Here is a 15,684-nt window from a genome sequence, read left to right as displayed (position 1 = left end):
GGTGGATCCAGGACCAGATCCAGTGAGTAGGGTGCTGATTTAGGGAATTGTGCAGGTAGGGAAAAAAAAACCAACAAGTACATAAACTTCCTATTAACTGGAAGTGAGGAGAGAGCAGAAACAGAGTAATGTGGAAGCCTTAAATTGGGGGTTCCAATGTACCTAGAAAGTCCACAGAAGTCTCCCTGAGGAGGTGAAAGTATCTATCCTATCTTACCTGAGGAACTTGTTAATATTAAATTAGTTACATTTAACAGAAAACTCAGTTTCTTTCTCTCTCCTGAGAAGGCATTTACAGAGTTCACAGTCCACAGGCTGCTCATTTCATACTGTTCTACCATCCTTAGTACCTGGATCACTCCTCAGGGAGACGAGGGCACTGCTTTCAGGTGGGACCTGGGGATTCCTGTTCCCCCAGGAATTAGCTCATTGGGGCTGCACTGTCTTTGAAGAGCACCACATCTCTACTGATGCCAGCAACAGTGGCCAGGAGCTATGGCTGAGCTCTGGCCTATCAGGCGATATCCCTGACCAGGAGGTCCACTGTTAACATACTCTGGCATCTCCTTCAACTGCCTCAGAAAGATCTAAAATTATGAGCAGGTTCTCCTGAGGATTTTTCAAAAATGCTGATTTTGTGTGGCCAAAGCACACCTCTCTGGAACAAAGCCAAGGAGCCACAAGGCTCTACTGCTTGATGCTTCCCAGTAAAGCTCTTTATATGTGCTCTCTGTGTGTGTCTCTTCAGTCATTGTGTGGCCCAAGATGTCTCCTACAGCATCCAGAACATCTGTGTTCCAGGAAAGAAGATGATGAGAAACTTCCCTGACGTCTTCCGCTCAATGCTATTTACATATAATGGCCACTGCTAGACTGGCCATGATGAAGTCTAGGTTGTCTTGGGAAGGGAGGGGAAGAAGCAGGCAGCTTTAGCCTCGGACATAGATGGGCAGGAGGCAGACAGGGAAAGGGCAGTGGCAGGCACTGGCAAGGGGCACGGAGGAGTAACAGAGACTGTGAGTGAGAGAGCCTGTGCCACAGGGAGAGCAGAAAAAGAGCAGTAACTGAGAGACAAGGTCAACAGACAGGTCAGATCTGGAGCCCCTGGGAACCATCAGAGGAAAACACAGAAGGGGCCCACCAAGGCCTGGTGGGGCTGGTGAGGGGCCAGGGGAGAAAAAGTCAGAACAGAGGCTTAGACAGAGCAGAGACTGAGGCAGAAGGATGAAAAGTCTGAGCCCAATACAGGCAACTTGGCAAGACGTGTCTCAAAATAAATAATGAAAAAAGAACTGGGGATGTAGCTTCGTGGTAAAGCCTTAGTTCAATCCCCAGGACCTCATAAACAAGAATATTAGGACCATTTAGGGTAAAAAAGCTAATACATATATCTAACAATACATATCAAAATAAATTCCACACATACTGGCACAAAAATGGACATGAGGATCAATGGAACAGAATAGAGGATGCAGGAATAACTCCAAGTACAATAAACTATTCGATCTTTGACAAAGGGGCCAAAACATACACTGGAAGAAAGATGACCTCTTATTCAATGGAGATGGGGAAAGTGGCTGTCCACACGCAGAGGACTGAATCTAGACCCATATCTCTCATCATGTACTAAACGGAAATCAAAATTGACCAAAGAACTAAATGTTAAAATGGAAGTTTTTAACCTGCTTGAAGACAAAATAGGTAAAATTCTTGAACTCATAAGCATAGCTAAAGACTTGCTGAACAGATATTTGGTTGCACCACAGGAAATAGCACCAAAATCAACATATGGAACCATATCAAGTTAAAAAGTTCTGCACAGCAAAAGAAACAACTAACAGAATGAAAAGTCAACCTATGAATGGAGAGAAAATTTTTTTTGCCAGCTATTCCTCAGACTGAGGACATCTAGCATAAAAAACTCAAAAAAGTAGAGCCTTCCCCAAATAAAAGATCCAATAAAAAATGGGCAACTGAAATGAATACACATTTCACCCAAAGAAGTACAGATGGCCATTAAATACATGATGAAATACTCAACATCACCAGATGTCAGAGAAACGTAAATTAAAATAACACTGAGATTACATCTCATCCCCCAAAGAATGGCCACCATCAAGAAGTCCAACAAGAACCACAACTTCCCTTGAGTTACACACTGTTGTACATGTTGTTTTTTAAACAGACTATACTGTAGCTTGGAGACCATCTCATACTTATCATACTTATACAGAGAGAACATAATTGTTTTTGAGAAGTTGCACAGTATTCTGCTATAGGAACTTTATATTTTTATTTAACTAGTCTTATATTGATGGTTGGTTCCAGTTTTTCCTAGGGGACACAATAGTTCAGTGAACACACATCACTGCATAAAGCTGTGAGTGCACCAATATCTAATTCCCTATGAAAACTACAATAGGTAGAGCTGCCCTTCACAGAGATGGTAAATTTATACTCCCACAGCTGGGAATAGAAGAGCTTCTCTCCCCATAAAAGATTATGAAATTTTTGATGTTGGTTGACCTGACAAGAAAAAATAATACCACAATATAGTTTTAATTGGTATTTCCCATAGCATAAGTGAGGTAGAATTAGTGTATTTCCTTTTATAAAAATAGTTAGTTCCTGTTTTATGCACGTGCAAGTGGGTATGTGTTACTGGGAAATGAATCTAAGACCCTTTTTAAATTTTTAAAAAACAGGGTCACATTATGTTAAGTTGTGTAGGCTGGGTTCGGGTTTGCAATCTTCCTGCCTCAGCTTCCCAGTGTTGGGATTACAGCTGTATGTCACCACACCTGTCTGTTCATATTCTTTGTTCATTTCTTTACGGTATGACTGGTTTTTTCCTTATTGATTTGCAAGAAATTTTGCTCTTTACTATGAGTTACAAATATGTTCCTCAATCTGGCATAATTTTCCTTATGATTTTTTTTTTACATTGCTGGGGTCTAAACCTAGGACCTCATGAATACTAGTTAAGTATTTTACCACTGAGCTATATCACCAACTCTGCTTATGATAGTTTTGCCATGCAGAAATTCTTTATGTCAGTTTATCCAAGTTTTTGTCACACTGTAATGGTTTTCCTCGCCTGCCCCACAAATGCAAGGTCCTGAGTTTGATCCCCAGTACAAAAAGAAAAAAGAAAAGGCTTTCCTATATGAGATTAAGTAAATATTCCCATGGTTTCTCTAAAAACATTTGTACTTTCATTATTTTACATTTATAGTTCTAATCTATCTGGAACTTATTCTTAAAGAAGGTATGAAATTTAGAGTACCCAGTAGTATAGTAACAGGTACTTTTATTTACTTTTTGTTTGGGATATTTTTGGTGGGGTTTTATTGTTGTTGCTCTGGGGACTGAACCCAGGGTCACACACAGAGTACTAAATACACACTCTATCTCTGAGTTACACCCCAGTCCTGCTCAATTTTTGAAAAAATGAACTTTTCACAAATTATAGAGCTACTTAATGACATTTTTCTAGGTCTGTTTAAAAGGGGAATGTATAAAAACATCTTTCTCTATATGCTTTAGAGTAACAACTGATCTTTGGGTGAAAGAAGAAGTAACTGTCGTATATCTGGAATGGATAATGGAATCCATGGGACAGACAGAATAATCACATGCACATAAAGAGATTCTAGATTTTAAAATACTGATATATGTTTTTTAAAATACTTAAAAACTGAGATATCACAATAATAAGGTACCCAAAGCACAGCTAGTGGAGCTGCTGTGATTTATATTATCTAGTTTAAATGTACTATTGTTTATGATTAAGCCAAAGCATTTTTTGATGTCACTTGCAATGCTCAAAGGAAGAAAAATTTAAAATATGATATCAAGTCTATGGAAAAATCAAAAGCACAAATTGTGGACAATGACAATTGTTATGAAAATGTGAGATCTGAGTGTTTCAACCAACCCAAAACACAGAAAATTATATATAAAGTCCCTCAAATGTAGTTAAGAGGCAAATAAAACTGTCACACAAGTTGTCAGTGGGGCAGCAATACAAATGGCTCACAAACAATACAAAGTCTTGCTAGTGATTCAAGAAATGCAAATTAAAACTGCAATGGTTTACTAAAACAAACAAACAAACAAACAAAACAGACTGAATTTTTCAAATACCAGTAAGAACAAAACAAACCTAAATAGATCAAGCATTTTACTATGGACAAGAGAGAAACTAAATACTTGATACATGAATGAATAAATAGCTCTATGTTCATGATTTCTTTAAATTGACTGTACACATCTTTAAAAATCAATTTTACAATGTTTCACAAATACACAAGTCAATTCTAGTATAGTTAATTAGGTAGCATATATAAGGAAGAGATCCTTATGTCTGACTTATTATTCCTGCTTAAATTTGATATGTGGAAATCAATGACAGTGATTACTAAAGTGATCACATCATTAACAGTATTACTGAAAAAGCACCAAAACAAATGAAGAGTTAAATTATGCCAGGTAAATGAATGAATGTTTTTAATGCTGGAAATCTTCACGTCTCATAAGATTAGCTTGCTTTGTATTAATCTGCAATTTTGGACATTCCAGGTAAACATGTTGACTAATAAATAATAAAATGACTGCCACTTTTTGAGAATTATTTACCAGGAACTATCATAGAATTATGCCTGATGTTACTTAACTCTCATAATCGAATGAGGGGTTTAGAAGCTTGCCTAAATACTAAATTACTAAGTAGCTTCTCTGGTCTTATTTTAGACTTTGTACCCTTAGGCACTATTTAGACTTCATCATAAATTTAATTAAAAAAAAACTTCTGTCGGATAATTTGAGAAATTTAACACTGCTCAACTAAATAGAGACTATTCAGATGTAATACAATAATGTTATTTTTAAAACCAAAATTATTTCCTTCAGAGATCACCATTCGGGAATGTCATTTCAGTTGTTCTATTATACATTCAACTGTGTTAAACTCTGATATATAAAATAGCACCTCCATTAAACATGTAAGAACTCAGTATGTAAGTCAAGCACCTAAAATCTTTCTTTCTGTTCAAAAACATATTTACATATTTAGGAAAATGCAGGGAAAATCTGGGGTTTAGTAAAAACACTTATTCCATATAAATTAAAAAGAAGTCAACTACCTCGGAATATTATAATAAGTCTAATTTCTAGCATATAATTCCTGGTGTTGGGAAATGCTACAGAAGTTAATTTTTGAAAAATTCAACATTATAAATAGACTACTGAAGTGATAACCATCTTGGATTCTATGTTGATTTTTCTTAGATATATGAAAACATATATAAATGTGTGTGTGTGTGTGAGAGAGAGAGACAGACAGACAAACAGACGGGGGGTGGAGGGAGAGAGAGGAGGGGTGTCTTACAAATACAGATTCAACTTAACCAACAGTGCAACCCAAGTTTCCTTTCTTACTTTCCGTCTCTCAGGTCCACCAAATGCAGTATGTCTGGCTTCTTCCACAGTCTCACAGACAAGGCCATTTCCACAAACAAACTGAATCACTTTCTTCAGCTGAGGAAACTGAGTCTTTATGACATCAATCATCATTTTACAGCCTTTAATCTCCCTTAGCCTTTCATTGATTGGCTTTATCTGGAAGATTTAAAAAATATTTCATACATTAGTTACACTAAATACAAATACAAACATTCATTACATACCCATAAAACACAGAAGCATGACAACAAAAGAGGGGGCATCAACCTTTAGCATATGTGCTCTTATCAGCTGTGTTTTCTGCCTGCAGTTCAGGGTTCTTGACTCCTGGACCAAACTGAATAATTTTCTTTAGCAGGCAAAGAAAAACCAATCATATAATAGAATTCTGGATTCTGGATATGCTAAAGCATCTCCATACTTACACCAAAGCTCAAAATTTAGCCTGCTCCACCAAGATCTGACAGATTGGACCAGAAGTTTATACCTGAGGCTGAGTTGGCATTTCACCAACAGACCACATATGTCTTATGTATTTCTTCTAATTTTTTTTTTTTTTTTGTACCGGGAATCGAACTTGGGACCTTGCGATGTGAGGCAGGCGGTGGAACCACTGAGCTAAACACCTGGTCGATTTCTTCTAGTTTTCTATGGAATAAAATATATTGTTGGCCAGTGGGTAGAGTGGTGCACTGAAAGAGCAATGAACTTAAAAACCCTGAGGCAGAATTATGGCAAAACTGAACTAGGAAGATACAGTATCAAGAAAGACAGCAGCCTTGAGGTATCATTCTTCATCTACCAATCCATTAACACCAGTCACCTGGGTGACTATTAACAGGAATCTATGACACAATTTTTTCCCAAGTGGCCATAGTTTTATGCAAGACAAATAAAGAGACAAGATTTAATGACTACTTAATACCAAAAATTGCTACTTTCTTACATCAAGGTAATCTAGAGCGAGGAATGTTTCAGGTTCAGCTCTTTCCTCTTTCAGAAATCGAATACAATCTTTTGCCACCTTTTCAGAGGAGACTACAATGGCAACCATGTACCGACCAAAGAGCTTAGTCACAGCCAGCTGGTACTTCTTATGAATGGGGTGACACAGGTCAAGCAGCCTTCCAAACTTTTCAGGTTTCAAAAAAGAGAAAAACAAATACATTGGTGAGAAACATAATTCTCTACTTTCTAGTAATAAAAGCAGCATAGGCAAAAACAACTGTAATTTTATAAAAGTACTGTTATTAAATAATATTCATTCATTAATTTATTCTTTGAAAAGAATCTATAAGGCACCTATTACATTCTGAGACTGAACTAGACATTACTGAACAAAGCAGATAGTTTTAATCTCATAAAAATTTTCAGCCTAATAAGGGAGAAAGACAAAAATAATCAAAAGGATGTACAAAGCAGAGCTAGATAAGGTAATGAAGTTTAGTATTTTGAGGGTACAATCAGGGGCTAGGTTGGCCTAAGAAGTCAGAAAGAAGGAATCTTCCTCCAGCTACTCCCCTACTGGGTATCTTCCCAAAAGAATCATACCACAGTGATATATGCTCACCCATGTTTATAGTGGCACAGTTTGTAATAGCTAAAACTTGGAAATAGTCCAATTGCCCATCAACTGGAGACTTCATAAAGAAGGTGTGGGTTTTTTTTTTTAATATAAAATGAGTACTATTCAGCCATAAACAATGAGAAACTAGAGTCATTTATAGCTAAGTGAATGCTATGCTTCTTTCAGCAGCACATATATAGCTAAGTGGATGCACGTTGACACTATACTCTTAAGTGAAATAAATAGGACAGATGTGTAAATACCAAATAGTTTTTCTGGTGTGAGAAACTTAAGTGTAAATAAGAATCAAAATGTATAACAGATAATATGAAACAGGAAAAAAAAGGTCTAAAGGGAAGGAGGAAGTAGGAGGAGTAGGGGAAAGGAAAGAAGTGAAAGGAAAAAATATGAGAAAAAGAAAAAATGGAAACAAAATCTTTGTAAATAGGGAGGGGTGGAAAGATTGAAGGGAGGGCAGGGGAAAGGGGAAAATATAAGAACCAAGATGTACTACCTAAAGGTACGAATTCCCAACGATGAATGTCATCATATTATATACATAAAAGGTACTAATAAAATTAATGAGCAAAAAAAAGATGCTATAAAAACAAAAAATAAAACAGAACAAAAATAAAAAAAGAAAGAAGGTTTCTCCCAAAGAGGTGTTATTTGAGCTGAGGTTAGATGAATGGCCAAAGCTGGGCATAGTGGGACATGCCTGTAATCCCAGCACTCTGGAGAGGGTTACAAGTTTGAGCCCAGCCTGGGGAACTTAATGAGACCCTGCTTTAAATTAAAAAAACAACAGAAAAGGGTTGGAGATAAAGCTCAGTGCAAAGGCCCTGGGTTCAATCCTTAGTACCAGAGTATTGCCAAAAAAAGTGGCTGAAATTAAAAACCTTTACTAGAAAATATCGGAGTATAAATCATCATGACGCAATTGTTCCTAGAATAACTAATGATTTAATTTTATATTTTTGGACCATTTGTTGTTTTACTTTAGGTATGCCAATTTTCTTATTATGATAGATCATTGCCTTCCAATGTTTTTTCCTTCTTTGTTTAAATCTCTGTCTTTTTCTTTTCCACTCACCTCTCACTATCTGAAGCCTCTATTTTGGGTCAATAATTTTATGTTTGGCTGTGTATCCCACCCTTCAATATTTATTAGTCTGTTATTAATTAAGTTTGGATTGTTATTCATAATAATATTTGATCTTGCTTTCTTAGCTCTGTATTTCTTTTTAAGTTTGTTTTACCTCACATTTGAAGCTATTTTTAGTACTTTAAGATCTTATTAAATTTTCTATAGCACAAAATACAGGGAATTTTGTCCTGTAACATTCTAAACTTGGCTCTTCTAAACACATTAAAATACATTCTCTTTATTACTATATGTGCCTGTAGCTGCTATCGTGATTCTCTCCACTTATGTTTAACATGGCAGCTCTATTTAGACCTTTAGTTTGCTGTTACTCATAACTTCTTGGCTCCTTTCCCACAGAACTAGGTGGTTATCTCCTCTGAGCAACAGCTGAAAGAACGCATACAGTATTTTCTATTCTACCCATGTTCTTATCACCGAAGGCCATGGCTCTGTACAAATACAGTCTTGCTTGAGTATCTGGTTCTGCCCTTTGTTCTGAGCTTTTTATTAGTGTTCCATACCAAGGTTCTTCTATTTCAGGGTAGGAAGACCCACCTCACTTTGGAAGGAGGTCTTCAATATGGCCCCTCAACTTAACGAGGAGCCAGAGATTCTTCATTTCCATCAGAGAACATAACTGGTTTGTTTCCGGATTCATCAGTTTTATTTATTTTTGAGTTTTCTGCTTTTGGTACCAGGGGTCAAACTTGGGTCCCCGCGCTTGTGAGGCAGGTGGTGGAACCACTGAGCTAAATCCCTGGCCCTCATCAGTTTTAAAATCGAACTTTTCCCAGTTAAAGAGGAAAGAGAAACAAATAACTGTATACATGTTCCCGCCTGTGGATTCTCAGGAATTAGTCAATTCATCAGTTTAACTTAAGAAAAAGTTCAGAACTGCTGCCATTTCCTAGATTTTATGGCATTAGGTTGTTTGGATGTTGAACTTTTTGTTATTGTTCTTTTGTTTTACTAATTTTTATCATTCTATTAGAAATTTAGGAAACAAGATTCTGTGACCCAATCTTATTCCTGCATCATTATCCAGAAGTCAAAACCCATAGAAGAGTCACATAGAAAAAAAAAAGTTATAAAGGAGATGAACAGATGGGTGGACAGAGGTAGGAAGCAAACCACAAGAGTGTTACCACAGAGGCCAATCACAGATGTTTTGAAATAGGGCAGTGGTTACAGGTGCCAACACTGAAAAGAGACTGTCACAAAATAAGGAAAGGACAGGGCACGCTGGTGTCTGTGACAGGAGTCAGATGCCAGACCCGATACCTTAGGAAGTAACAGTGTGAGGCTGACATCCCAAACAACAGGGGAGATCACTGTATTCCAGTCAGTGAAATACATGTAGTAATCCTGGATGCAGCCTGACTTACAGAATAAAAATATGCCAACAATATCTGCTGAGAATATTTTTTAAGTAAATGAAACCACAAGGAACATGAGGTTTGATGCCGTCTGTCTAGGAGGGGCTCAGACTACTTCATGACACCCAAGTCCTTTGGGGCTATCGGTCCACACGAGTTGCTGGGCACTGCCTTTATGTCACGCTTCTCCACAGTAAGTTCTCATCTACAAATACTGGAAAGTTTCTTCTATCTCACCCTAATTATTACTGTAATATTTACACAGACATAAACTGTCAAGTACAAAACACAAAAGGTTTCTGAAATACCTCAGTACCACAAAAATGAAACAAAAACATATTTTCTGACCTAAAACCTCATAGTGGTAATCCCCAAAAAGATTATTTCCCCAAAGGAGCAAGCACAGCCCTTCTTCTTTCTTTATTCTACTTACCACAGAATCTGGGTACAGTCTTTTAAGGTGCTCCAGCACTTCTGCTCTCTTTTGCTCACGTTTTCCTTCATGGTTATCAATTCCAGCATTCTGCAAGTCACTTGTAATACGATTCAATTCTTCATTAACTTCAGACATTCTTGATTTTGCTTTTCCAATTTCACCTACCAGGGTTTCTTCTTGCTGTCTTTTCTCATGCAACAAATCCCTACAAAGCAACAATGAATTATATAGCAAAAAGATAAATCAAAACTTAGAAACTACCAGACGCAGCATACTCTCTTGTCTGATTTGCAGAAGAACACAGTGGTGCTCTACCAGTTTTTAAAGGCTAAAACATACAATGCAACACATTTAACACTAAACATGAGCAAAAGACCTATCGACCTCTCCACTGATTAAAAGAATACATTTTTCTGCTAAGGTTTTAGCTCAGTGGTGCCACTGCCTGCCTCTCAAGCAGAAGGTCCTGAGTTCGATCCCTAGGACCCACCTCCCCACAAAAAAAATCAATTGAAAAAAATACATTTTTCTACATACTGAAAAAATAAAGACAGCTAACTTCAACCAGAACAATCATCATGAGCTTAATAACAAGGAAATGCCAATTCAAAAGAAATTCTTACTGGTAAAATTTCTAGGTTGTATTAGTTTTCACAACATAACTCATCACTTCTACACAAAATACCAATATACTTTAAAAGGGGTGTTAAGTTTCATCACCGTTTTATATTTATTTTCAAAATTTAAATCTTTTATTTATGACATAGTTAAGAATAACCTCTAATGCTCTATAGTGAAATAAAAACAATGGCCTACCATTGAAACAGTGGGAATATTCTTTGATAAATAGAAATATACTGGACTCTAGAGATGTAAGATAGTTTCATGGGTAGTTTACCTCTACTTACATGCATGTCTTTGTATATTCCTCCAACTTCTCTATTCGCTTTTTATGATCTTCTATTTGTTCATTTATTTGTTTTAGATTTCCCTAAAAGAGGAAATGAAACCTAAAGTCAATTATAGCAATCCCAAACCAATAAAATCACATCTTAAACTCACTATACACTGTAAACTGTTACACATGTGAACTATATCAAATACAGTTAATGAAAATATTTATAAAAGCATATTTTAATTTTGAAAGGCAGCCAGGTTGACAGTCTGGCTAAACTGTCACAGCCATTTAAGGACCTTGAGTTAAAATTTATGTGTTCTGGGAGCCAATGGAGAGTTTTAAAAGATTAGGTTTTCCGATTTGACTTATATAATACAAGTCTTATTTTGGTTTCTATGTTGTAACTCTTGAGTAGGAGTCAAGGGCAAAAACAGAGAAACTGGTAGGCTACCACACTGATCCAAACCTTAAAAATGGTGAACTGGACCAAAGTGACAGCAGTGGAAATGGAGAGATTCTTGATATATATATCTTTTTTTCCCTTATTTCCTTTCCCCTACCCTTCCCACTTCCCCTACACCTTTAGCCCTTTTCTTCCTATTTCCCTTGATTTTTGGTATATTTTGAAGGTGGAACCACCAGAAATTTGTCGAAAGAGTTAAGAGATAGGCTCCACATTTTGGCACCCTGAGCAACCAGGAAGACTGAATTGTCATCACCGTTTATCAGAAAGACTGTAGAGTTATTTCCTTTCCCCTACCCTTCCCACTTCCCCTACACCTTTAGCCCTTTTCTTCCTATTTCCCTTGATTTTTGGTATATTTTGAAGGTGGAACCACCAGAAATTTGTCGAAAGAGTTAAGAGATAGGCTCCACATTTTGGCACCCTGAGCAACCAGGAAGACTGAATTGTCATCACCGTTTATCAGAAAGACTGTAGAGTGTGTGGAGTTGGTGGTGGGTGGGAAGGTCAGAAATTCAGTGTGGGACATAAGCTTGAGATGCTGAGGAAGTAGCTGGATATATAGGTTGAAGGTTGAAGTTTTGAAGGTCTGAGCTGGAGACAAAAAATTTGCAGTATGGTATTTAAAGCTGTGTGGTTATAGATCACCAAGGCAATGAATGCACACAAGAGAAAAAACACAAATGGGAATATAGCAACATCCTCCGTATCAGGGTCTTTGAGGTCAAACTGGGTTCACAGCAGTGCTTGGCACAAAGTATATACAAATACACACTACATTATAATGCCACAATGGCCCAGAAACTCCATAATGGACTGTTCCTTTTGTTGAATGTGCTATGATTTTGTAGCTGAGTTCTCAGTCTTCAGAAAGAAGGTCATGATGCATTAAGAGGGAGACTAGATGCTTGGTGACTTGTCACAGTCATTCGCAACTATTCAATCTGCCCATCACTATAAGGCAGACAAGGCTATCCTTGTTGTACAAATGAAGAAATCAAAGTACAGAGGCATTAAATAATTCAGTTATCTATTGAGAGTATGCACATTAAGCAAAGATTAAGGTTGCTGGAAGCCCACTGTGCCTCATTGAGGCAGATCACTGTTAAGCTGTCTGGATGGTTACTGCTGCTGATGATTAACTAGCTGCTTTCGGGCTACAGTCAGTCATCCCCTCACTCCATGGGGGACGCCCTCAATCCATGGGATTCCAGAACCCTCTGTTAGATGATCCACAGGTACTCATGTTCCTTGTAGAAACACAGCAGCATCTGAGTACAACCTACACAATCCTCCTGTGCCTTTTAAATCCTGCCTAGATTACTTAAGATACCTATACAATGTAAATGCTGTGCAAATAGGCGTAATAGTGTAATTAGGAAATAACGACAGGAAAATGTCTGCAACGTGTACATTTTTTTCTCAAATATTTTCAATCCTTGATTTGTTAAGTCCACAGAAGCAGAACCCAAGGTTACAGAGGGCAAAGTGAATTAGTCTTGCATATTTTCAAATGACTGCATTCATCTCTACTAGGATATTTATTTTTTCCCTCTGCCTTCCTCCTAACCTTACTGGACTAAAAGACATATAAGAAAACAGACTGTATCTTAGGAACACACTTATCACTACCTATATAACACTGAATCTATGAATGGAGGCACTGTCTTTTCCCATTGTAACCATTAAAAAGTATCTAAATAAGCTGAGCGTGGTGGCGCATGCCTATAATCTCAGCACTCAGGAGGCTGAGGCAGGAGGACCGCTGTGAGTTCGAGACCGGCCAGGGCTACACAGTAAATTCCAGGTCAGTCTCACTACATAGTGAGACCTTGTATCAAAAAACAAAACAAAACAAAAAATATCTAAATAACACTAGGAGCAGAACACATAATCCAGAAAATTTTTTCTATTTTTGCCATGTTGGTGATTGAACCCAAGGCCTCAGCATTCTACCATTGAGCTAAACCCCACCCTCCTAGAATTTTAAAAACTATTTACGTTTGCAGTACATCCATATATATGTTAATTACAAAGGGAGCACAATGTCATCAGCAGTAGCCCTAAATCATTACCATAAACCGGAAGTACCTGAGCTTCTCCGTGCTTCCTCTTCTCCAGTGCCAGTCTTTCTCTCTCTGCTTTCTGTTCCCACTGCACCTTCTCCAGCTGTTGAGTCATTATAGCTACTTTCTTTCTTACTTGCTCCTTCAGTTCTTTATAATGATCCAGCTATATAAACAGATGGAAACTTAAAGAAGCATGACAGCAAATTCTCTGTACGACATTCTGGACTAGCAGATAACTAATCCAATCAAAAGCTTGTTTTATATAAACTAGATCATAACCGTTTTCTTCAGTAAAATTTGTGAACACGATGTGAAAGCCTCATCTTAATCTTTTTAGAGAAAGCAAGATATTCAAAACAAATGCTATATAAAACTCTGTAAAAAAATCTTATGAGAGAAAGGAGAATCAGAAAAAATATTTTTTCTATTTATACAGTCACTACTGTTTTGACACATAATGTAATATTATCATAAAATTAAAAGATAGATGATAGGGCCAGGGATTTAGCTCAGTGGTTCTGCCACCTGCCTCACAAGTGCAAGGACCAGAGTTGAACGCCCGGTACCAAAATAATAAAACAAAACAAAACAAAAGATAGATGATAAACTTTAGTCGAGGTTTGAAAAATTCAACCATGTATTTTTTATATTTACTATTAACTTATTATATCTGTTATGTATTAAATTGGATATTCCCCTATCATGGAACATTTTAAATCACCTTACATAATCATTTTCCCTTAGCTCAAATCTCTTCAAAGCCACATGTAAAGCTACACCTTTAAGCCGGGCGTGGTGGTGCACATCTGTAATCCCTGCACTCCGGAGGCTGAGGCAGTAGGAGTTTGAGACCAGCCTGGGCTACACAGTGAGTTCCAGGTCAGTCTCAACTACATAGTGAGACCCTGTCTCAAAAAAAACAAAAACAAAAACAAAAAACCCTATACCTTTAAATTTTTATGCTATCAGAAAAAGCAATTGTTTTACTTTAAAAATACTTGGCTAAGTATCTAACTCATTATAAAATTATACCAGGTAATCTTGTTTTATATGACTTTCATTTATAAATATTGTATAATGCCATCTATCATATAAAGAAAAAACAGCTTAATCTAAAGACTAAATTTAGATAGAGTACAAATTTAAAAATTTAAATTCCAAGAATTTACATTATGAGGATAATCTCTTAAATATCAGAGAACTCATCCTTTAAACTTTTCTAATTAAAAAGATAAACTGGGGCCAGGGATTTACCTCAGTGGTTCTGCTGCCTGTCCTGCAAATGCAAGGTCCCAAGTTTGATTCCCAGTAACAACAACAACAACAACAAAAGCCCCCAAAATGGATAAAATGAAACAATGAAAAATGCTTTTCCATTTGTTGACTTTTTGACTTTTTTTTTACCTGACTGGCTTCCAGTTCAATGTCTCGCCCTTTACGTAAGATTTCTTCTTCAATCTGTTTTTCAAAACTTTTCCACGCACTATCTAAATCAACCAGCTCTGACTGCAGGGCCTTTATGTCGTCTTCCTGCTTAGAACGCTGTTTTTCACAATCCTTTATGGATTTCTTGGACATATCCAATTTCTTGAGGTGGTAAGAAGTATTTTCTTTGGCTTTAATGTACTGAGGCCTCTTCTGATTTAAAAGTGCTTCAAGAGATCTAAAAAGGAAAAAAAGATATTTTGAGGAAAATGGATTTTGTTAATATGTAAATGGAAGTTCTTTTGTTCAAATCACAATCGAAACTAAATTGTACAAATTAGATCTAGAGATCGTTAAAATGATCAATAGTTAACAAAGGTTGGGCAAGTTCAGGGAGGGGTGAGTAGATGAAGCATGCGACATTTTTTACAGAGCACTTAAACAATGAATTTTCCTAAAACTATAAAACTTCACAACACCAAGAGCTAATTTTAATGTAGAGATTTTTTTTTATTTTATAAAATCTCATGAGACTGAGGTACCAGATGGAATACAGCATATGACAAAAGAACTATATTACAAATATATTAAATTTTAATAAAGGAGTGTGAAGAAAAACTCCTAGTTTAAGTAATTCTGACACCAAAAAAGGGACTTATACAAGAGCACTGTACTCTGCGGGGCATGGTGGTACACGCCTGTAATCCCAGCATTTGGGAGGCTGAGGCAGGAGGATCACTGAGAGTTCGAGATCAACCTGGGCTACACAGTAAGTTCCAGGTCAGTTTCAACTAAATAGTGAGACTCTGCCTCAAAAAAAAAAAAAAAAAAAAAAAAAAA

The 15,684-nt window shown here is 36.8% G+C and overlaps 1 protein-coding gene across 1 annotated transcript in view; it reads right to left on the bottom strand.

The window, feature by feature from the left end:
* Smc1b (structural maintenance of chromosomes 1B) overlaps positions 1 to 15,684 on the bottom strand; it is a 62,234-nt gene that overhangs the window by 31,527 nt on the left and 15,023 nt on the right. Inside the window, exons 6-11 of the mRNA XM_010634336.1 lie at positions 14,824 to 15,082; positions 13,442 to 13,582; positions 10,898 to 10,980; positions 9,987 to 10,194; positions 6,410 to 6,595; positions 5,440 to 5,619 (exon numbers count right to left, since the gene is read on the bottom strand). Of these exons, the coding sequence (XP_010632638.1) occupies positions 5,440 to 5,619; positions 6,410 to 6,595; positions 9,987 to 10,194; positions 10,898 to 10,980; positions 13,442 to 13,582; positions 14,824 to 15,082 (1,057 nt within the window). The remainder of the gene's footprint in view (positions 1 to 5,439; positions 5,620 to 6,409; positions 6,596 to 9,986; positions 10,195 to 10,897; positions 10,981 to 13,441; positions 13,583 to 14,823; positions 15,083 to 15,684) is intronic.

This window comes from Fukomys damarensis, unplaced genomic scaffold (assembly GCF_012274545.1).
Source record: "Fukomys damarensis isolate Sample0158 unplaced genomic scaffold, DMR_v1.0_HiC HiC_scaffold_19, whole genome shotgun sequence".
Lineage (NCBI taxonomy): Eukaryota > Metazoa > Chordata > Mammalia > Rodentia > Bathyergidae > Fukomys > Fukomys damarensis.
This window is presented reverse-complemented; position numbering and strand designations above follow the sequence as displayed.